Source organism: Macaca nemestrina, chromosome 12, assembly GCF_043159975.1.
Source record: "Macaca nemestrina isolate mMacNem1 chromosome 12, mMacNem.hap1, whole genome shotgun sequence".
Lineage (NCBI taxonomy): Eukaryota > Metazoa > Chordata > Mammalia > Primates > Cercopithecidae > Macaca > Macaca nemestrina.
In genome coordinates, this window is record NC_092136.1 from 94,928,170 (window position 1) to 94,951,558 (window position 23,389).

General features: G+C 44.1%; 2 protein-coding genes across 2 annotated transcripts; both read left to right on the forward strand.

The window, feature by feature from the left end:
• Positions 1–4,360: 4,360 nt before the first annotated feature.
• LOC105484378 (lysine demethylase 4E) lies at positions 4,361–5,872 on the forward strand. Its single transcript, XM_011745914.3, has one exon. The coding sequence runs from the start codon at positions 4,361–4,363 to the stop codon at positions 5,870–5,872; it is 1,512 nt and encodes a 503-aa protein (XP_011744216.2).
• Positions 5,873–16,057: 10,185 nt separating this feature from the next.
• On the forward strand, positions 16,058–18,513 carry LOC105484323 (serine/arginine-rich splicing factor 8-like). Its single transcript, XM_011745838.3, has one exon. It carries the CDS (start codon positions 16,307–16,309, stop codon positions 17,117–17,119), a length of 813 nt encoding a protein of 270 aa, XP_011744140.2. The 5' UTR covers positions 16,058–16,306; the 3' UTR covers positions 17,120–18,513.
• The last annotated feature ends 4,876 nt before the right edge of the window (positions 18,514–23,389 follow it).

Genomic DNA, 23,389 nt, shown 5'->3' on the forward strand with positions numbered 1-23,389 from the left:
GAATTATGCCGAGATAGATAACAGATGAGGAAGAAATTTGGGCTTGACTGAAATAATGAGGGCTGTCCGTGAAGCCTTGCAGCAGTGCAGCCTAGGTAATTTGCTGAGCCTGATGGGTGTCAGGGTCAATTCAAGTGAAAGTGAAGAGAGGGTGGGATGAAGGGTGCAAAGGAATAGTAAAGAAAGCATGTTTGAGATCCAGAACAGAATAATGGGTTATGGAGAGAGGTATTTAGGATAGGAGAGTATATGGGTTTAGCACCACAGGGTGGATAGGCAAAACAATTTGGCTGATGGCCGGGCGCGGTGGCTCAAGCCTGTAATCCCAGCACTTTGGGAGGCCGAGACGGGCGGATCACGAGGTCAGGAGATCGAGACCATCCTGGCTAACACGGTGAAACCCCGTCTCTACTAAAAAAATACAAAAAACTAGCCGGGCGCGGTGGCGGGCGCCTGTAGTCCCAGCTACTCGGGAGGCGGAGGCAGGAGAATGGCGTGAACCCGGGAGGCGGAGCTTGCAGTGAGCTGAGATCCGGCCACTGCACTCCAGCCTGGGCGGCAGAGCGAGACTCCGTCTCAAAAAAAAAAAAAAAAAAAAAACAATTTGGCTGATAAAGTGCAGATCCTGAACTAACCTGTAAGACTTGTCCGGTTTTTGGACAGTAAAATGGGGGAATTGTAAGGAGAGTTTATAGGCTTTAAAAGGCCATGCTGTAACAGGAGAGTGATAACAGGCTTTAATCCTTTTAAAGCATGCTGCAGGATGGGATATGGGCATTGAGCGGGGTAAGGGTGATTAGGTTTTAATGAGATGGTAAGGGGTGCATGATCAGTCACCAAGGAGGGAGTAGAGGTATCCCATACTTGTGGGTTAAGGTGGAGAGATACAAGGGGAGGATGTGAAGGAGGCTTTGAACTTGGGGAAAAGGTGGCAATGAGGTGTGGCTGTAGCCCAGGAAGAGTCAGGGAAGCAGATAATTTAGTTAAAATGTCTCGACCTAACAAGGGAGCTGGGCAGGTAGGGATAACAAAAAATGAGGGCATTAAAGAATGTTGTCCAAGTTGGCACCAGAGTTGGGAAGTTTTAAGAGGTTTAGAAGCTTGGCCGTCAATACCCACAACAGTTATGGAGGCAAGGGAAACAGGCCCTTGAAAAGAAGGTAATGTGGAGTAGGTAGCCTCCGTATTGGTTAAGAAGGGGATGGACTTACCCTCCACTGTAAGAGTTACCCAAAGCATCTGTCTAGGGGGTTTCCGAGACCATCAGGCAGCATCAGTCTTCAGTCGCTAAGCCGAGAAGATCTGGGAAGAAGTCAGTCAGAGAACCTTGGGCCAGAGTTCCAGGGGCTCTGGGAGTGGCTGCCAGGTGAGTTGGACAGTCCGATTTCTAGTGGGGTCCCGCACAGACGGCTTAGGAGGAATCCCGGGCTGTGGGCATTCCTTGGCCCGGTGGCCAGATTTCCGGCACTTGTAGCAAGCTCCTGGGGTAGCAGGTTCTGGAGGAACCCCTGGCAGCTGAGGTTCAGGCATTTGGAGTTCTTGTGTGCTGGAGATGTGGCTGGGGTTTGACTCACAATGGAGGCAAGGAATTGCAACTGAGAAATGCATTGCTACTTGGCTGCCTCTACTCTATTATCGTACACCTTGAAGGTGAGGTTAATTAAGTCCTGTTGTGGGGTTTGAGGGCTGGAATTTAATTTTTGGAGCTTTATTTAATGTTGGGAGCAGGTTGGGTAATAAAATAAAATGCGTATTGAGAATAAGACAGCCTTTTGACTTTTTAGGGTCTAGGGCTGTAAAGTGTCTCAGGGCTGCTGCCAAATGAGCCATGAACTGGGCTGGGTTTTTATATTTGATGAAAAAGAGCCTAAACTCTATCTGATACGGGATAAAGAAAAAGGAGCATTAACCTTGACCATGCCTTTAGCTCTAGTCACCTTTTTAAGAGGAAATTGCTGGGCGGGTTGGGGAGGGCTAGTCGCGGAATGAAACTGTAAGCCAGACCCGGTGTGAGCAGAGCAGATGCTAGGATTGTAGGGTGGGGGAGCAGAGGCTGAGGAAGAATTGGGACCTGGCTTGGCCTGGCAAGGAGCAGCCTGGGGAGAAGGGGAGAGGTCAGATAAGTCCGTAGAAAAGAAGGATTCAAAGGACTCAGAGCTTGGGGTGGAGACTGAAGGAACAGACAGGAGAGAAAGAAGAAAGATTTGGGACGAGTCTCACTGGGAACAGAGACTAGGGAGGGACCAATGTGTAAAAGAATGTCTGGATGTCAGGCACCTCACACCATTTGCCCATTTTTTGACAAAAATTATCTAGGTCTCGTAGGATGGAGAAATCAAAAGTGCTGTTTTCTGGCCATTTAGAACAATTGTCGAGTTTGTATTGGGGCCAAGCGGTGTTGCAGAAGAAAATAAGACACTTAGATTTTAGGTCAAGAGAGAGTTGAAGAGCTCTGAAGTTCTTGAGAACACAGGCTAAGGGAGAAGAAGGAGGAATGGAGGGTGAAAGGTTGCCCATAGTGAAGGAGGCAAGTTTAAAGAGAAGGGTAGAGACATGGAGAAGTGGGGTGGGGAGCAGACCCAGGCTGCAACGTGGGTGAGCAGCCACAGCAGGCGTCCCCACAATTGACTTGCCACCAAGGGAATGTGGATAAATGACCAAGGCAGGCGTCCCAGCAGAGATCAGACACCAGTGGAACGTGGGTGAATAATCAGAGAGGCATCCTGGCAATGACTACACACCAAGGGAAGGCTGTCTTCCCAAGTCCGTGACCGGTGCCGGAGTTTTGGGTCCACGGATAAAATGTGTCTCCTTTATCTCTACCAGAAAATGAAAGGAATTGAAATTAAGAGAAGGGAGAGATTGAAGGGTGGTGCCAAGATTGAAAGGAGAAAGAGGTTGGGGGATAGTGAGAAAGGTTGGAAAACAGAGTAAAAAGAGGCCGCTTACCTGATTTAAAATCGGTGAGATGTTCCTTGGGCTGGTTGGTCTGAGGACCTGAGGTCATAGGTGGATCTCTTCACAGAGTGAGGGTGAGGACAGGTGACTGGTCTCCCGAAGGAGTCCCGCTGACCCGGGTCTTCGGCACCAAATGTCTCACGTGTTCATGTGAAGAGACCGCCAAACAGACTTTGTGTGAGCAACAAGGCTGTTTATTTCACCTGGGTGCAGGTGGGCTGAGTCCAAAAAGAGAGTCAGCAAAGGGTGGTGGGATTATCATTAGTTCTTACAGGTTTCGGGATAGGTGGGGTTAAGAGCAATGTTTTGGGGGCAGGGAGGATCTCATAAAGTACATTCTCAAGGGTGGGGAGAATTACAAAGAATTACAAATTCTTGTTTTTGTTTTTTTTTTTTTTTTTTGAGACAGAGTCTCGCTCTGCCGCCCAGGCTGGAGTGCAGTGGCCGGATCTCAGCTCACTGCAAGCTCCGCCTCCCGGGTTCATGCCATTCTCCTGCCTCAGCCTCCCGAGTAGCTGGGACTACAGGCGCCCGCCACCTCGCCCGGCTAGTTTTTTGTATTTTTTAGTAGAGACGGGGTTTCACCGGGTTAGCCAGGATGGTCTCGATCTCCTGACCTTGTGATCCGCCCGTCTTGGCCTCCCAAAGTGCTGGGATTACAGGCTTGAGCCACCGCGCCCGGCCTAAGAATTACAAATTCTTAAAGGTGGGGGAGATTACAAAGTACATTGATCAGTTAGGGTGGGGCAGAAACAAATGACAATGGTGGAATGTCATCAGTTAAGGCTATTTTCACTTCTTTTGTGGATCTTCAGTTGCTTCGGGCCATCTGGATGTACACGTGCAAGTCACTGGGGATATGATGGCTTAGCTTGGGCTCAGAGGCCTGACAATGTTAACATACCTGATGTTAGCATAGCATATGTTTTAGTTTAGCTTAATGCTAGCTGAATATTTCTTTTGTCTGGTCATATACTTATTTTAAAAATATGAATATTCTGTATCTTTTGTTGTTGTTGTTTAGGTGTATTGTTTTGACTTCCTAGAAGAGACCCCCAGGTAGAGTGGTACACTAGCTGCTACTAGTGCACCCAAGCCTGGGAATCAGGAGAAGCCTCACAGTGACACCCTCAACTGAGGAAACTCACGGAGCTGCAGGTAGAGCTGCGACATACTCTACTTCTTTGACAAAAATATACTGACTAGAGTGGAGTCGCCCTGGGGAGTCAGAAAGCCTGAGAAAGATCTCACTTGTTTGAAAGTTCAAGTGTGAATTACTCCCTCACAGATAAACCAAAGTATTTTGAAAAACAAAGGGGAGAAAAGAAATTACTCCCCAGCGCTCTCAGGCATCTAGAGGACACCTAAGAACTTGGGAGTCAGCTACTTCTTGTGTGCAGCCATGAAGTCTGCGCACTCCGATCCCCAGAACACAAGTCATACCATCATGACTTTTTACCCGACCATGGAAGAATTTACAGATTTCAACAAATATGTTGCTTACATGGAGTCCCAAGGCGCACATCAAGCTGGCCTTGCCAAGGTAATTCCACCCAAGGAATGGAAAGCCAGACAGATGTATGATGATATCGGAGACATCTTAATAGCCACTCCCCTCCAGCAGGTGACCTCTGGACAGGCAGGGGTGTTTACTCAATACCATAAAAAGAAGAAAGCCATGAGGGTGGCGGAGTATCGCCACTTGGCAAACAGTAAAAAATATCAGACCCCACTACACCGGAATTTTAGAGATTTGGAGCGACAATACTGGAAGAGCCACCCTGGTAATTCAGCAATTTATGGTGCTGATATTAGTGGCTCCTTGTTTGAAGAAAACACTAAACAGTGGAACCTACGACACCTGGGAACAATTCTGGACCTGCTGGAGCAGGAATGTGGGGTTGTCATTGAGGGTGTCAACACACCCTACCTATACTTTGGCATGTGGAAGACCACATTCGCTTGGCACACGGAGGACATGGATCTTTACAGCATCAACTACCTGCACCTTGGGGAGCCCAAAACATGGTATGCAGTGCCCCCAGAACATAGTCAGCGCCTGGAACGTCTGGCCAGGGAGCTCTTCCCGGACACTTCTCGGGGCTGTGAGGGCTTCCTGCGGCACAAGGTGGCCCTCATCTCGCCAACAGTTCTCAAAAAGAATGGGATCCCCTTCAATCGCATGACTCAGGAGGCTGGGGAGTTCATGGTGACCTTTCCCTATGGCTACCACGCTGGCTTCAACCATGGCTTCAACTGCGCAGAGGCCATCAATTTTGCCACTCCACGATGGATTGATTATGGCAAAGTAGCTTCACAGTGTAGCTGTGGGGAGGCGAGGGTGACCTTTTCCATGGACGCCTTCGTGCGCATTGTGCAACCCGAGAGTTATGAGCTCTGGAAACACAGGCAAGACTTGGCCATTGTGGATCACACAGAGCCCAGGGTTGCAAAAAGCCAAGAGCTGAGCAACTGGAGAGATGATATAGTACTTAGAAGAGCTGCTCTGGGCCTGAGGCTTCTCCCAAACCTCACAGCCCGGTGTCCCACACAGCCTGTGTCCCCAGGGCACTGTTACAACCCAAAAGGTTGTGGCACTGATGCTGTGCCTGGATCTGCATTCCAAAGCTCTGCATATCATACCCAGACCCAGTCACTTACCCTGGGGAAATCAGCCCAGGTTCTTCTCCCTTCCACTGGAAGCTGGGGTTCTTGTGGTCGTGGTCATGGTCGTGGTCGTGGTCATGGTTGTGGTTGTGGTCGTGGTCGTTGTCCTCGAGAACTGGGGACTGAGGAGACAACTGTTCAGCCTGTATCCAAGAGGCGCCTTTTAATGGGTACAAGGAATAGAGCTCGAGGCCGCAGGCCTCAGCTCCAGCTTGACAATGATTTGATGACAAATCCGTCCTTTTGAGTGGTGGCCTTCCACATCTTGCCAAGGGTTCTGGCTGCTGCTGTGTCCCTGATCTTCAACTCCTGAGGCCCCCACTGGATCCTGATGAAACCATGCACCCTGGCCCATGCCTGCTATCCCTCAACAGCACTACTAGTAATCTCCCTGATGTCTGAATGACTCCTCCCAATGTCATTGTGCCTTTGATTAAGTTTTCCAGGGACACTGGTGGGGACTGGAAATCCCTGGTGAACATGGGCAAGGTTGTAGCAGTGGACCACTCTTATGGCTCTAGGGTTCTGACCCCAACTAAGTTTTCCAGAATCTCCTGGGCTCCTGAGTCATCTGCTGGGGCTAAAGACAGGCAGAGATACATCACTGAGTTTGGGGATATTTTCCTCTAATGCATGATCAATCCTCTGGACCCATGGTTATGGAATATGGTGACAAATGTCAGTGTCTCTCTCATCCCAACCCCAGGATCAAAGAAGATTCTTGCCAAGGACAATTGTAGCCTGGGCCTCTGCTCAGTGAAGATTCTTTACCTGCAGTAACTGACACATTTCCAAGGCCCCCAGATACTGTCACCAACTGTGACAACCAGGGCTTCCAGAGGCCACTGAACACTCCTCCCAACAGGTTGCCATAGGATGTTGTGGAACCTCTCAGGGACTCTCTGTTTACTTCACATTGTGCCTGTGGCCTCCACCATGGCCTAGATGCCATGGACAGCACTTGTTTCTGATGTCCCCCTTAGGATACCTCCCTTACAGTGCTATGAGTCCAGATCCCATGGTAATTTGAGCCCACAGTGGATGACGCTGAGAATCTGACTGAACCTCTCATTTTTACTTCTCATCTGGTCCTCTATGTCTCTGACCCCGGATTCCACTGGACATTGCTACAGCCTCAGTGGGGTTCAGGGCTTCTCACAATCCTTCAATTGCAACATGCCCTTTATCCCAGGCCACCATCCACTGCTCATGTACAAACTAGACCTTTTGACCAACTGAGTTACTTAGCCAGTTATGGCTTCATAGATATTTTGTAACTATACTGATGTTAATTAAATTTGCTGTCTCTAATGTGTATCTCCAAAGAAAATAAAATTCTTAGTACATGTTTTTAAAATTAGAGTATAAAATATATATATCCAAAAGAAAGTGATTTAGAAAAGAGATTGAGATAAAAGAATGGGGAAACTATACCAAACAAAGAACAAAGTAGCTTTACAGATCTTAATATCAGGCAAACCTGAATTGAGACCAAAGGTACATAGCATGGGTCTTCACAATGCAAAATACTAAATTTCACAATGAAATTACAGCGTCATGAATATTCAAGTAAGTTCCACAAAGTATAAATTATAGTAGGTAAAAGACAAGTTTAAAGAAACAGATTAAAAATAGGAACATTTAAGTCACCAGTATGGTTTGGATATGTGTTCCTCCCCAAATCTCATGTGGAATTTTAATCTCTAATGTTGGAGGTGGGGCCTGGTGGGAGATGACTGGATCATGGCGGGGGTTTGTCATGAATGATTTAGCAGTATCCCCGTAGTGCTATTCTTGTGATACAGTTCTAGGAGTATCTGGTTGTTTAAAAGTGTGTACCACCTTCCCCCTCTCCCTTCCTCCTGCTCCAGCTATATATGATGTGCCTGTTTCCCCTTTCCCCATGACTGTAAATTTCCTGAGGCTTTCCCAGAAGCTGAAGCTCCTGTGCTCCCTGCACAGCCTGCAGAACCATGAGCCAATTAAAACTCTTGTCTTTATAATATAAATTACCCAATTTCAGGGATTTTTTTTTTTTTTTTTTAATGTAGTTTCGCTCGTGCCCAGGCTGGAGTGCAGTGGCGCAATCTCAGCTCACTGCAACCTCTGCCTTCTGGGTTCAAGTGATTCTCCTGCCTCAGCCTCCCTAGTAGCTGAGATTACTGGCGCCTGCCACCACACCCAGCTAATTTTGTATTTTTAGTGCAGATGGTGTTTAATCATGTTGGCCAGGCTGATCTCAAACTCATGACCTCAGGTGATCCACCTGCCTCCTCTTCCCAAAGTGCTGGGATTACAGCCGTGAGGGACCACACCCAGCCTTCAGGTATTTCTTTACAGCAATGTGTGAATGAAACAGTCTCTCATCCAAGGTAGAAAAAATGGAGAAATATAAGGATATGGAAAACTTAAACTACATTAACAGTAAGGTAGTATTGACCTACTAGATGATAGAAAATACTTCCTCTCTTCAAGTACCAAAAAAGCCAAATTTTCACAAAACAATAAATATCTATTACATGCATAAACTCGGCAGTAAGAAAGCCTGATTTTGTTCCCAAGTTTCTCTTATCAGCTTGTGACCTTGAAAATTACTTAACCTTATGACTCAGTTTCCTCAACATAAAATGAAGATAGCACCTACCTCCTGTGTTTAGTTGACAGTTCTATGCATTAATATGTGCAATTTGTTAATATCAATGCTTGGGACACAATAGCATTATTGGAGTGTTTCTAGATTTAAAACTTAATAAAATACAAAGAAATATATGAGATTCATTTACAATAGTGCTGAAAATACTGCAGCCTTAAGTATTTTCTCCATCATATTCAAAGAATGAAATTAACTGGATTAAACTTCTAATGTACAAGTTAGGATAAGATAAACCGAAAGTAGTTGGAAGGAATTCATACATGTATACAAATAAATTAATGAGTTAAAATAACTGTAAAATATATACTAAATCAACACAAAGCACCAATGATATGGATTTTTTGTTAGAAAAATTAACTTACTAAACAAAAAATTTAAGGCATAAACTTCTGTGTCTGAAATATAGAAAGAGCAGAAGATCTGCCCATTCAAAAATGAAGATCAGACAAATCCGCAGAGGAATTGTGTGACATCTTCATTTCTAGTATACCTAGGCCTTTAAAATGAGAAAAAAATTTCATATTTTAAAATAAGTACATCATTGACAGAAAATCCTGATGAATCGCAGAATGAGAGAAAAGAGACAAAACTTATTGATGAACATCAATGTAAACATTTTAACTTAAGCATTAGCTGAGATAATCTAAGTACATTAAAAGAGTAACATATGATGACTACGTGGGATTTATTGCAGGAAGGTAACAATGGTTTAAAGCAAGGAAATCTGGAAATATAACTTATCTTGTAAATGTATCCAGAAATTATATGATTATGTTTATAGATGCTGATAGTCATTTGATAAAATTCAACAGTCAGTCTTGGTTTACACTCACCCACAAGGAAGCAATGAATCCTTCCATAAAATAAAATACAAAATTGTTTATCTAGTAGTGAGCTATTTTAGACCCAAGCCACCATTTTCCTTAATGTGAGGTATTTGAGGCACTTCAGTCAATAATGTATGGAATTTGCACTATTAACCACTGAAAATATTTTTAGAACTATAATTGATGGAAGGGAAGAGACAAAACTTATTTTGTTGTGCTTGCAGTTGATAAGGCTGAATGTGGGGAAAACTCAAGGAGAAGGCTAAACTTCTAAATGGTTTCTTTATGGCCACCATGCTGGCTTCAACCATGGCTTTAACTTCCAGGAGGCCATGAATTTTCCCACCATGGAATAGATCAATTCAGGCAAAGTGGAGTCTCAGTGCAGTGATGGGAAAGCCACTGTGGGCATCCTGTAACCCAAGTGCTATGACCTGTGGAAACATAGTCATTTGGGGCAGTTGCAGACCCCATGGAGTCCAGGGCACACGCCAGCCTGGAGATGCCCACCTGGTGAAAGATCCAAGTGCTGGAGAGGACTAGCCTGGCCCCAGTCACCACTCATGTCAACAGGGTCATGACCCACTCAACCTATGGCCTCGGGCTGTGGTTCCCATTGCCTTAGCCTTGTGCCTGGTGTTCCCATGGCCTTTCCATCCTGCAATGATGCTTCCCAGCCCATGAACTTAGCCTGGACCCACTGCCCACCCCAGCTCTGCCAACCCTGGTCTGAGCCCCTCAACTGATAGACGTGGCCATGGTCCTTGCCCTCTGTAACTGGGGACACAGGAGCCAATACTCCAGGCTCCAGCCAGGAGGTGCCTCTTGATGGTCACAGGGCACACAGCTTTAGGCCCTCAGCCTCAGGCCCTGAGTCTAAGTCCTTGCCCACAGATGGAGCATTGATGAACAGGCCTGTACCACTAAGCCCAGGATCCAGCATCCTGCCAAGGATTCTGGGTGCTGCTGGGCCCCTGCCTCTGAGCCCATGGTCAGTCTTTATACTTCACTGCTCTGCTATGTGAGGGCTTCTTGATATTGCTCACATTTACATCTCAGAATTTGGCAAATTTCAGACCACTACCATTATAGAGCCTCTCAGTGCTGAGATAGCCCCTCTGGTGAGGCACCTGGGTGCTGCTGAGTATATTAAGTATATTCTTTATCCTGCAAGACCTTTTAATGTCTTGACACTTCTACTTCTGTGTCACCAGCTGAGATTTCATCCATTGGACATGAGTGTCTCTGAGAACGAGGTCTTCCTGGGTTTGCTGGGAACTCATCTATCCCGGTGTCCCAATTGCTGGAACAACTATGGAGGCTGCTGCACTTCTGAAGAATTCACAATGTGGTTCCCCTTCAATCTTCTTCCCTTACCTACCCCTGCCCCAACTCTCCCTTTCTAGCAAAACTAGCCTCTTATGACCAATTAGGTCAATAGAATTAGGAAAAAAGTATTATCTTTCTGAGTCATTGAGGTATTCAAAATGTGATGTCACCAGTATTTGTTCACAAATGAATTAAAAGTCACCAAAACGTAACATCTGACTTTCTTCTAATATTGTAGTTTCAAACAACTTGGAAAGGAGGTTATTCTCCATGCATTTTTCTTCATAATTAGTTGAAAACTTTTAAGGCAAAATGTATTTTATGGGCTGGTTACATTGTGTGGTGATGCTGAGCTCAGCGCATGGTTTTGGGGTTCTGGCTGTCTGGCCAGGTGGGAGCACGGGGTTGCAGTCATGCTTTGAGGCTGGCCTTAGGCTCAGCCTGGTTCTCAGCTAAATAGCAGGACCCAAATTGCTGGGAAAGATGAGCAGCCCTAGGCTGAAGGGGCTATCTGACTATCTTCTCTCCACTGCCTTTTCAAAGCTGTTTGTATACTTCACACTGGTAACTCATTCACTCAACCCAATATTGTCCCCAAATAAGTGAACAAGGTTTCAATCAGGAATGTGTGTTGTATAGAAACTAAAGAAGGATTGGACAACAGAGCAGAATGAGCTGGGGCTGGTTGAGCGGCCGGTCTCAGAAGGATTCACTGAGCAGGAGACTTTGGGGACCCAATTATAAAACGGGGAGGTCTGGAGAAGAATTCCCTGCTTGCAGGGACCAGCAAGTACAACAGACCTAACATAGAACTTGTGAGTTTGTGTTTCCAGGAATACAAAAGAAGCTTATTTGTGTTTGGGACATAGAGAGGAAGGGAGAGAGGCAGGGGGCAGAGCATGGAGGGCCTTGTGTCTCATGTGCATTATGTGGTGTTCCTTCAACTTGAAATGAGAAGGCATTAAAACAGCAGTGGAAAAGATGTGAACGACACATTTAAGTAATCAGCTTAGTTGTTCTGTGGAGAATGTGTGAGTAGGAGAAGCAATTAGACTATTTATAATACAAGTGAGAGTGACAGTTGCTTACACTTAATTGTTAGTATTGCAAATGCACAGAAATGGAAAAATTCAGAATATATTTTTAACATTGAAAATGACAGTTTGGATGAAGAAGGAAACATTCAGAGAAGCAAACCACTGCCCACCTTAGTACCACCCTTCCTTAACTTCCCCACTCCCATCCAGAATTTCAGGAAGGCTGTACATTTTGAAGCATGAGTAATCAAAACTTGATGCTTGTCTAAAGTTCTCAATAAAGAGCAGAAAATCTCTTATCATCCTGTCTCTCCCATTCATTCAGGCAACTTTGTCTTTCTTAACATAACAAGAAGTTTATTCTTTGGAAAATTCAAGCTGAGGGACAACATAGGGTCTCCAGGCATACAGGAGGATGGACTGAGATGCCTGGCTGAAAAGGTTTAAGCTAATAGTGACACGGTGGAACCAAAGATGAAAGCACACTGCATTAACTGGAATGGAGTAGCCCAGAGAACTGCTGATCTCTCAGTACATCCTGCATGACCAAGGAATGAAATTTTATGTGATAGATAAAAGCCTCATTGACCCTGGGGTGCAGTAAGCAAAGAGCCTTCAGCTGCAGAGAGCTGCCTCACCCAAAGCATGCCTCTTCCCAGTTTGGCCCACATTTCATGACTGCTCAGTGCTGGAGCATAAAGCTTGGCCATCTTTGCTCAACTTAGCACATCGCTGAAGGGCCATTTGTGCTCCAGATTTGCCAAGACTATCTTTGGCCCTAATCCTCAGCTCCAATTTTCCCTGTGCTCAAACATGCTTCCTTCCTCTCCTTTTCTCAGATATGAATCCCAAGCACACTTGTTAGGAAAGATCTTGGTGCCAAAGTCTGTTCCATAACGGACCTGACCTACAACTTTACTTCAGGTTTCATTGTGTTTCAAAAGCCTAATTTTCTTGAGAGAATAAAGAGTGATCACCCCTACTAAAATCGTAGTTCTTTGCATGGTTATTTAGTGATGTGAGGAGATAGAAATGGCTACATAAGAATTTCAGCTTTTAATTTATGGAATTATTGTTGTGACCCCTGGTGAAAAACATGTCCCTTTGAACACCAGAAGTCACAAGGGCAAGAAGACACATCTTGCCATTGGCATGATGGATCAATACCAGTTTTACTCCTGGATTAACTGTAACCATGTACTCTGCTCTGAGCAAAACAGTATCATGTTCGGAGCAACTGACTCTCACATACATTGCTTGTGGGAATGTAACAATGTACAGCCCCATTGAAAAACTGTCTGTCAATGTTCTGTAAACTTGACCACTCATCTATCCATAGCCATTCTCTTCCTAGGTATTTACCCAATCATTAAAAATCAGGAACTGTGAATAATCCACGTGTCTGAAGAGGAGTGGAAAAGCTATAGCATATTAAATAGTATTCAGTTACAAAAAGCAATGATTCATTTTATATTCATTCAAAAAAACGGCCAAAATAAGTTGTGCTCATAGAACTTAGATTGTGGTTGTCTCTGGTGAGAGTTGGAATTAACTGGGAAGTTCTAGGCATGTGAAAATGTTGTGGGGCTATGGAAATGTTCTGCGTCTCATTTAGAGTGATGATTACATGGGTGTATATAATTGTTTAAACTGGAGGAATTGGCAGACCAAGATAGTATAATAGAAAGCTCTAAATCAGATTTAGTCTGCCTTACATCAAATGGATCTAATAGATATTGACAGGACACTTCATCCACCAGTTGTAAAAAGTCGTAAAATACACATTCTTTTCCTCAGCACATGGATCATTCTCAAGAATAGACCATATGTTAGGTAACAAAATACATCTTTAAAAGTTCAAAAATTCAAATAATTCCAAGCATCTTCTCTGGACACAGTGGAACAAAACTAGAAATCAAAACAAAAGGAATTTTGGAAATTATGCAAACACATAGAAATTAACCAATATGCACCTGAATCTCCAGTAGGTCAATGAAGAAATTAAGAAGGAAATTGAAGAATTTCCTGAAACAAATCATAATGGAAACGCAATATATTAAAATCTATAGGATACGGTAAAAGCAGTACTAACATGGAAGTTTATAGCTATAAGTCCCTACATCAAAAAAGAGGAAAAACTTCAAATAAACCACCTAATGATGCCTCTTAAAGGAGTAGAAAGGTAAGAACAAAAATAATCCAAAATTAGTAGAAGAAAAGAAATAATAAAAACCACAGCAGAAATTAATGAAATCAAAATGTGGAAAACAATGCAAAAGATCACTGAAACAAAGAGTTGTTGTTTTGAAAAGTTAAACCAAATTGACAAACCTTTAGCCGATTAAGAAAAAGAGACAGAAGATCTAAATCAATAAAATCAGAAATGAAAAAGGAGGCATTGCAACAGATACTGCAGAAATTCAAAGTATCATTAGTGGCTACTGTGAGCAACTATATAGCAATAAGTTGAAAAACCTAGAAGAAATGCACAAGTTTCTAGACACATACAACCTATCAAGATAGAAGGAGGAAGAAATCCAAAACCTGAATAGACCAATAACAAATAATGAGATCCAAGCTGTAATAAAAAGTCTCCCAGTAAATTAAAGCTGAGGATCCAATGGCTTCACTGCTGAATTCCACCAAACATTTAAATAACTCATACCAGTCCTAGTCAAGCTATTCTGAAAAGCAGAGGAAGAGAAATTACTTACAAACTCATTTTTTTTTTTTTTGAGTATTTTTGACCTGCAGTTGGTTGAATTCACTGATGCTGAACCCAGAGGTTACAGAAGGCTGCCTATATTCTATGATGAGGGATCCATTCACACATAAGAGGACACATGAGCTCCAGCATACATGGCCAAGTGTGTTCTGAGCAACACTGTAAGAGGCCAAAGTGGAAACAATCCAAATGCCCATCAACAGCAGAAACATTTATACTATTGGACACCTTACAGCAGGCAACAGGACCAAGTACAGCTACAAGGAACAACATAGATGAGGGAAATAAACAAAAAAACCCATTAAACTGCATAAAGCACAATTCTGTTTACATAAGGTTATATAACATTTTCAAAACGAGCAACATTTTAGTACATTTATTTAGAATTCTTCTGCAGAAGGGTTTTGTCTCTTCTCTCCAATTTGTTAAATTTACTCATTTATTCATAACAGCATGAACTTGCAGGTATTTATTTTATTCTTTGGATTATAATTCAATAATACTTTAGTTACTCTGTGGCTCAACTTGTTTAAAATTTGGCCATTGGGAGCTGTTTTCATTGGTTCTTGTGCTCTTCTAATATAACCCCATAAATGTTCTAACATGACCTCATCAATACTTTTGTTTGTTTTGTGTTTACCACATTCTTATTTTCCAACACTCCAAGATGCTATAGGCTCTTTCTGTATTTCCTGCACAGGTCTAGAAACTTTATTTCTTCATAAGTATTGCCACATCTTTATTTTTTCTTTAACATTATCAGGTTGCAGTTTTATTAATCATCTTTAGTCTAGATTGCCTTCTGTTTATTTATAATTCTATCATTGTTTTAATGTTTCATGTTCTGTTCGTTTTTATTTACTAATTGCTGAATTTCAACATAAATATTTATAGATTTTTAGAAAATATAGATATTAATTCTCAAATAAATATAGTCAGATTCAGTTTTTAAATTGTTGACCTTTAATTTTATTTCAACGAGGTCAAGCTTATGCTCAATTTATTAACTTATGGAATTGTAATTGATATTTATTTGTAGCTGCACTGGGAAATTTTTGTAAATGTGTTCTACCTATTGAAAAGCATTTTCCATTTGATTTTTGGTAGTTGCAGGTTATAATGATCACGGTTAAGTTTGTTTTGCAAATTCTATAGCTTTTTTTTTTTTTCTTTTTTTGACGGAGTCTCGCTGTCGAACTCGCAGCCTCCCGAGTAGCTGAGATTACAGGCGTCCTCAACCATAGCCGGCTAATTTTTTATATTTTTAGTAGAGACGGGGTTTCACCATATTGGCCAGGCTGGTCTTGAACTCCCGACCCCAGGTGATCCACCCGCCTTGGCCTCCCAAAGTGCTGGGATTACAGGAGTAAGCCACCGCGCCCAGCCAAATTGTACAGCATTCCTAATTTTGTTCTCTGCACTATTGGTTTCGGTCAAAATGCTGTTACATTAAAAAAAAAACAAATCATGATCTCCTATCATGATTGCAGACTTTTCAGTTTTACCATCTAAGTCTGAGTCTTGGCTCTCTATGTGTCAGTGCCATGTGGTTAGGTGCATAAAGTTCATTACTGCAATATTGAAATATTTTCCTATGAAATTTCATTAACCAGGATCCTATCAATACACTGGATATTAATATTGCTCCCCTAGATTTCTTTTGTTTAATATTTGTCTGTATTGCCTGTTCCCATAAATTGACTTTTAATCACTTAGCGTTGTTCTAAGATTGATTAAAATGTAGAATAAAAGGGAAGGTTATGGGAGGGTGGGACGTCTAATCTAAGCCCAGCCCAGTGATTACATTAGCTGGGCGCTGATTAGGTTAGGATGTTGCCCAGGGATAAAGCCAGGATCTTTGGGACCTGGCTTCATTTGGAGTTCAGCTACCAAGAGGAAACCTTCCTCTGGGTCCTGGAGTATTTGGCCTGAAATTGGCAATTTGGGAGTTGCTGCTCCAGGGGGCTCCGTGCGTAGCTCGGCCGCCAGCCTCTCCGCCCAGCCTTTCCCGGCGTCCCCACGCGGGGCGCAGCCGCGAGAAAGGAACGCAGGTCACACCGTCAGCGCCCAGAGCAGCGCCAGTTTCCGGGCCCGGCCTGCTCTGGGAGCCATGAGTTGCAGCCGCCCCCCTCCCGACGTGGACGGCATGATCACCCTCAAGGTGGACAACCTGACCTACCGGACCTCTCCCGACAGCCTGAGGCGCGTGTTCGAGAAGTACGGGCGCGTGGGCGACGTGTATATCCCGCGGGAGCACCACACCAAGGCGCCCCGGGGCTTCGCCTTCGTCCGCTTTCACAACCGGCGCGACGCGGAAGACGCCGAGGACGCCATGGACGGGGCGGAGCTGGATGGACGCGAGCTGCGGGTGCAGATGGCGCGCTATGGCCGCCGGGACTTGCCCCGCAGCAGCCAGGAAGAGCCGCGCGGCAGGTCCGGAGGCGGCCGCTCCGGACTGCGGAGCCGCAGCCCCAGGCGGCGACACCGCAGCCGATCCCGGGGTCCCAGCTCCTCTAGGTCCCGCAGCAGATCTCACTATGGGGGGTCTCGCTATAGCCGGTCTCCCTACAGCCGATCTCCCTTCAGGAGATCTCGCTACAGCCGATCTCCCTACAGACGATCTCATTGCAGAGGATCTCGCTACAGTCAATCTTACAGCCGGCATCACTACAGCCGATCTCCCTACAGGGAATCTCGCTACAGGAGGTCTCCCTACATCCGGTCTTCCTGCAACAGGTCTCTCTACAACCGCTCTCACTCGAAGTCTGGGTCTGGCTCTCGCTCTCCATCAACCTCCAAATCCAGCTCTGTGCGAAGATCCAAGTCCTCCTCCATCTCCAGATCTTGCTCAAGGTCCAGGTCTAGATCTACGTCCCGGAGTACTACCCCCATATCCAAGAGGAAATCCAAGTCCAGGTCGTGATCCAAGAGTCCTCCCAGGTCTCCTGAAGGGGAAAAAGGACAAGTGTCCTCCAAGGAAAATGATCATCAGCTAACGCGTGATGGACGACTTGGGGAAAAGGACTCCATACTCAGTCCCTGGAAGCAGAATCCCTGGAAGAAGCGACTGCCTAATGAAACGGTTGTGTGACATTTGTCTACCTTTTTACCAGTTTGAAGTGTTGCATCAGATGGCAAGATTCATTTCATGTGCCATTGTGTTGTTATTCAAATTTTCTTGTAATTTAGTGAGGTAAACTACTTTAGATTGGATTTGGATGTTTGAGGGGAAATTTTATATTTGTCTTTTTTTGTTTTTTTTTGAGATGGAGTCTAGCTCTGCTGCCCACGCTGAAGTGCAGTGGCGCCATCTGCATCTTCCACCTCCTGGGTTCAAGCCGTTCTCAGGCCTCAGCCTCTGCAGTAGCTGGGATTATAGGCACCAGGCACCACAGAGGGCTAATTTTTGTATTTTTAGTAGAGACGGGGTTTCTCCATGTTGGCCAGCCTGCCCTCGAACTCCTGGGCTCAAGTGATCTGCTCACCTTGGCCTCCTAAAGTTCTGGGATTACAGGTGTGAGCCCCTTCGCCCAGCGTATATTTGATTCTATAGTGCTGCTATTTTTGGTTTGAAACGAACAGGTTGGTAACCTAATTTGTGGCCCCCTGTCTCTTAAGAAATGTGTGCAGCCATTACACACAGCCCAACGCTGTCACGACATTGCCTCAAAACTGCCTTCATTCCTTAAAGTTAAAAACTTACAAAAGGCGGTATAAATGTGTATGTGTAATGTTATTACCTTTAAATCTAACTGGTAATATGACCCAAATTTGTATAAAGATTTTTCAGGTGAAAAGACTGGGTTTTGAGCAAACACAATTCTAATAGCTTCTGTGTTTTTGTGCACCAGGCCTGGCTGCCTAGCAGTTGAGTGATGCTGGTTAGCTGTTAAGGTGGCCTGTTGCAGTGCAGAGTGCTGAGCTACTTCCTGTTTTCTTCTGTTTCCTCCTGAAAAAAGAAGCCCTGTCCGGAAGACTGTTCAGTTTATTAAAATGCCTGTCAACTGCCCTTCTAGTCACCCAGGCCTGGAAGAGAAATAATAGAGCATGCAGTGAGCACATCTAGCTGATGATAATCACACCTCTTCCCCCTCTCTATTCTGTTAAATGGCAAATCTGATCATATCAACATACATGAACTTAAAATATGGGGAATGTTATGGAAGAAATGGCTTGTAACTTTGTAGGTACTTATAACATGGTGTATGTTTTTTTATTATGAATATTTCTTACTATTACCATGTTTCTATCATTGAATTAAAATGTGTTGTTGGTGTTACCTTTTCTCAAAATAAAATTAGAAATATTTTATAGAAAGTTGGTTGTTTTATTTTGCTGTTGGACTACTTTCTGCTATTTGTACCTTTGGGAAAATTATTTTACCAAGTTTCTCATAGGATTCAATTATAATTTTAAAAAGACTCTACAAGGTTTAGCTGTGTGCTTTATTATTTTATCACAATGTAGTTTCTTTGTACACTCTTTCTTTCCTCTTCCTACCTGTGATTTTTAACTTCCAAAGTCTTTTCAAAGAATCAGATTTTGAATTTTGTTATTACCTCTACTGGGTATAATATTTTCTTTTGTAATTGTTTCTGCTTATACCTTTATTTTCTTTCCTTTTTTATTTTGATTCATCCTGTTTACTGAGTTGAGTGCTAAATTCAATCATTTTTGAACTTGCTGATTTTTTTCTTTCAGTTCAATTCGATACTCCTCTTTATATATGTTGTGATTTGACCTTAAATCCTGATATTAACACACCATACCAATCTGCCGTAATCAATCCATCCTGGGTGGTAGAACTGATGGCCTCTGTACAGTTAAAGTTGTGGTTGAAGCCTGTGTGGCATCACTAAGTTACTAAGGTAGCTTAAAGCTCAGCATTTTGTTTGTCACACATTTGTCTTCAAATACTCTGAAATATGCTGGATTCAACCACACCAGAAGTTTGAAGATTTGGAAAGAAAATACTGGAAGAACCTCAGCCTCCTAATTGATGAAAACAGTAAACAATGTAATCCTGGACACGTAGGAACAATTTAGGAGTTTCTGGAGCAGGAAAGTGAGGCTGTCATTGGAGAGAGTGTCAACACACCCTACCTGTACTTTGGCATGTGGATGACCACCTTTCCATAGGACACGGACCTTTACAACATCAACTACCATCACTTCAGGGAGCCCCTGTCTTGGTACACAGTGCCCCAAAACCATAGTCAGCACCTGGAATGCTCAGCCGGGGAGCTTTTCCAGGTAGTTCTCAGGGTTATGAGGCCTTCTTGTGGCACAGGATGGCCCTCATCTTGCCCGCAGTGCTCATGCAGAATGGGGTTCCCTTCAATAGCATGACTCAGGAGGCTGGAGAGTTCATGGTGACATTTCCCTATGACTACCACACAGGCTTCAGTTCTCACAGAGACCATCCATTTCACCACCTAGGATGGGTAGATTATGGCAATATGGCATCTCAGTGTAGCTGTGGGGAGGGCAGGGTGGCCTTTTCCATGGACGCCTTCACACACATCATTAAACCTGATCATTATGACCTGTGGAAAAGCTAGCAAGATGGGGCCATTGTGGATCAAAGGGAGCCCAAGGTGCTGGCCAGCCAGGAGCTCATTACCTGGCAGGAGGACATGGCACCTGGCCTGAAGCTCCTCTGGACCTGGCCTCTTCTAGGCCTGTGGTCCTGGATAGTGGGACCTACCATTGAACCCACATGTACCAGTTGCAGTTTCCCTGGTGCCCCATGGCAGCCCAGGAAACTGATGCCCATCCAAGGGTCATTGACCCCAGAGGCTCCCAAGAACACACCATGGCCCACCATCTATCTCGGGTCTGTTTGCCCTGGTTCTCTGCCTGTCAACTGGCAGAGGTGGTCATGGTGGTCTTTTTCAGGAACTAAGAGCTCAGGAGGGGATCCTCTAGTCTCCCACCAAGTGGCACAGCACACAGAGCTCTCGATCCTGGGGTCTTTGCCCCTACTTAGGATGGAACTTTGATAGACAAGCCTGTATCTCTCAGGCCTGCATCTCAGCAGCCCATCAAGGCTACCACGTGCTGCAGTGCCCCCATCTTCAACCTTTGGAGACAACTTGGATCTGATGCTTCGATGTGTGCTGGCCCATATCTGACATCCCCAGACAGCATGACACTGAACCACCCTGTGTTCCACTGATTCCTCCCAACATCATAACGATGCTGAGAAGATTCTCCAGAGATGCTGCTGGAGAGTGCAAGGCCTCTTGAACCTGGCTGAGGTTGTAGCAATGGACCACTCTTATACCTCTGGGGTCTTGGCCCCAACTGATGTTGTCAGAATATGCTGGGCCCTGACTCCTGTCCTGGGGTTAAAGCCAGACAGTGCTGCACCTCTGAATTTGGAGCTATGTGCCTCTGATACATTATCTTAATCCTTTGAACCCATGGCTACTGAATATATTGCCAAATGTGGCTGTCCCTCTGACCATAACCTAACCTGAGTAGCCAAAGAAGGCTCCACTTAAGCACAATTCGAGCCTGGGACTGTCTCAGTCTCTTTTACTTTGAAGAACTAATATATACCCAAGGCTACCAGAGGCTGTTTCCTGTTTATTAAATTAATTTTTCCTAGTGTGTATCTACCAAGTAAAGAAAGGAATATCGGCCGGGTGCGGTGGCTCACGCCTGTAATCCCAGCACTTTGGGAGGCCGAGATGGGCGGATCACGAGGTCAGGAGATCGAGACCTTCCTTGCTAACACGGTGAAACCCCAACTCTACTAAAAATACAAAAAATTAGCCCGGTGGCGGGCGCCTGTAGTCCCAGCTACACTGGAGGCTGAGGCAGGAGAATGGCGTGAACCCAGGAGGCGGAGCTTGCAGTGAGCTGAGATCCGGCCACTGCACTCCAGCCTGGGTAAAAGAGCGAGACTCCATCTCAAAAAAAAAAAAAAAAAAAAAAAAAGAAAGGAATATCCTGAAAACATATTTTAAAATCACTACTATAAAAGAGATAAACCTAAAACTAAGTGATTCAGAATGATTGAAAAATAAAAGAATGGGCAAAACTAGATCAAGGAAAATGCAAGCAAAAGAAAAGAGGGGTGGTAGATCTTAATATAAAACAAAGAAATTTTAGGTACTTCATATAAGTGCAATGATATAATATCTGTCTTTTTATTTCTAGTTATTTCACTTAGCATGATGTCCTCAAGGTTCATCCATGTTGCAGCATGTGTCAGAATTACCTTCCTTTTCAAGGTTGAATAATATTGCATCATATGTATACACCACGTTTTGCTCATTCCAATCACCCATGGATGGACCATTGGGTTGTTTCCTCCTTTTGGCTATGTGCATGGTGCTGTTGAGAACACTGGTATAAAAGTATCTGTGTGAGTCCCTGGTAAAACCATTTGAATCATCTTTTAGAAGTTCCATATTCTTCCTTGGGCATCATTAATATGCCTTTGCATCTGACTTGACTGGAGATCCGATATATATCTGTAGTAAATTAGTTTTTAATATCAAATTAGTTTGAAAAATTATAATTAAATTTAAACTAAATTAAAATGTTAGATTAAAAATTAATTGTGTCACTTCTCATGAATTTGGGGAAACTTCTGACAGCAACATACCTTGTTCTCCTCTACCAAATATGTGCACACTAACATTTATTACTATGTGGGAGAATTCATGGATCTCTCAGTTCTATCCTAGGTCCCTGGTTTAGGAGTCTAGAGTTCCTTTCAATATCCCCTTATCATGGATGTCTCCGTGGCTCTGAAACAGCATTTTCATTCTTCAAATAGTCAGTTAGAGCCTGGGGAAAGGTGTGTTCTACAATCTTCTCATCCCTGCTGGTGGTAACTCACTATGGGTACTATGTGGCTCTGTGGGAAGCTGGGCATGGTGACTAGGTGACTGTGTGGAGCCAGGAAGCTCTTGCAAAGCTCACAGCCAGCACTGTACATGCACTGAAGCTCGCGGGATCCCTTTACCAGGCACAGGACAGGCAGTGCAAAGCTTGTGTGCTTCTCTCAGAGTGAGCGTGGGTGGGTAGTGGGCACTGCTTCTAGCGGGCTTCCTTCTTCCTGGCCTTCTGCTTTCAGAGGCTGCCAAAGTCCTGACTGCATCCATGTAGGGTGAGCGCTTGCCCAGAGAATCCAGAGGTGGGTGTCCCAGGCCCCTGTGCCAGGCTCAGGCAGTGCTTGGGAGAGGGTTATCCAGGGAGCTTTCTGTGCTGGGCTTGTGTTTCTAGGGGGAAAACAGGAGGGGTGGGCATGGGCTGCAGGGTCCAGAGAGGATTGTGTCCCAGAGGTGGGGAAGAAAGTTCTGGTAAAATCTCATTTCCCTCCTGTTTTCCTCCTCAGGGCAAGCTCCATGAGGACATGGTGCAGGCTTAGGGCCAGAAGGTTGAGATCCAGCCTACAGCCTATGTGAGTTTGATTAAGGAAAAATCATAGTTGGTAAGAAACAAGTTGGAGTAGTGTTTGAAAAAACAGAGAATTTAAGTCACTTTATTGTGTTGAAGACAGAAAAAAAACGGACACATATACAGATATAGAAAACAAACAAGCTTAACAAGGTACAGTGTATGCACCTGGTAATAGAGAATACTCACCTTTTTCAAGTACTAATGAATGATTCACAAAATTGGACAATGTATTACAGTGAAAACAAACATCGATAACTTATCAAAAGAAAAAGAAAAAATCAATACCATGCAACAAAACTAGAAATTGGTTTTAAAAATAGAAAATGTAGAGATGCTTTTTTCTGAAAGGTGAATATTCTTTATCGGGCAAGCTTTATATAAGACAAAAACAGCCAAATTCCACTGGCTTTTCAAAGCTGTGGTTTATTTGACATTGTTAATTCATTGGCTCAGTACAATAAACAAGTCCCCACTAAGTGAGCAAGACAGTTTTTATCAGCAATGTGCGCTGTGCAGAAATTAAAGCAGGATTAGATGACAGAAGAATGCGCAGGGGCTGCCTGAGCTGCGGGTTCCGGATGGATTCACAGAGCAGGAGATCTTTTTGAGACCTAGTTGACCAAACGGAAAGTCCAGAGCAGAATTTTCCACTTGCAGGGAACAGCAAGTGCAATAGACCTACCATGGAAATTAGTGATTTTCTTTTTCCAGGAATACAAAAGAAGCTTATTTGTGTCTCAGGCAGAGAGGGGAAGGGAGAGAGTCTGGGGAGAGA

Bases quoted from the DNA above. Each gene is read 5' to 3' on its own strand.
- LOC105484378 (XM_011745914.3), top strand. From the start codon at position 4,361: ATGAAGTCTGCGCACTCCGATCCCCAGAACACAAGTCATACCATCATG.
- LOC105484323 (XM_011745838.3), top strand. From the start codon at position 16,307: ATGAGTTGCAGCCGCCCCCCTCCCGACGTGGACGGCATGATCACCCTC.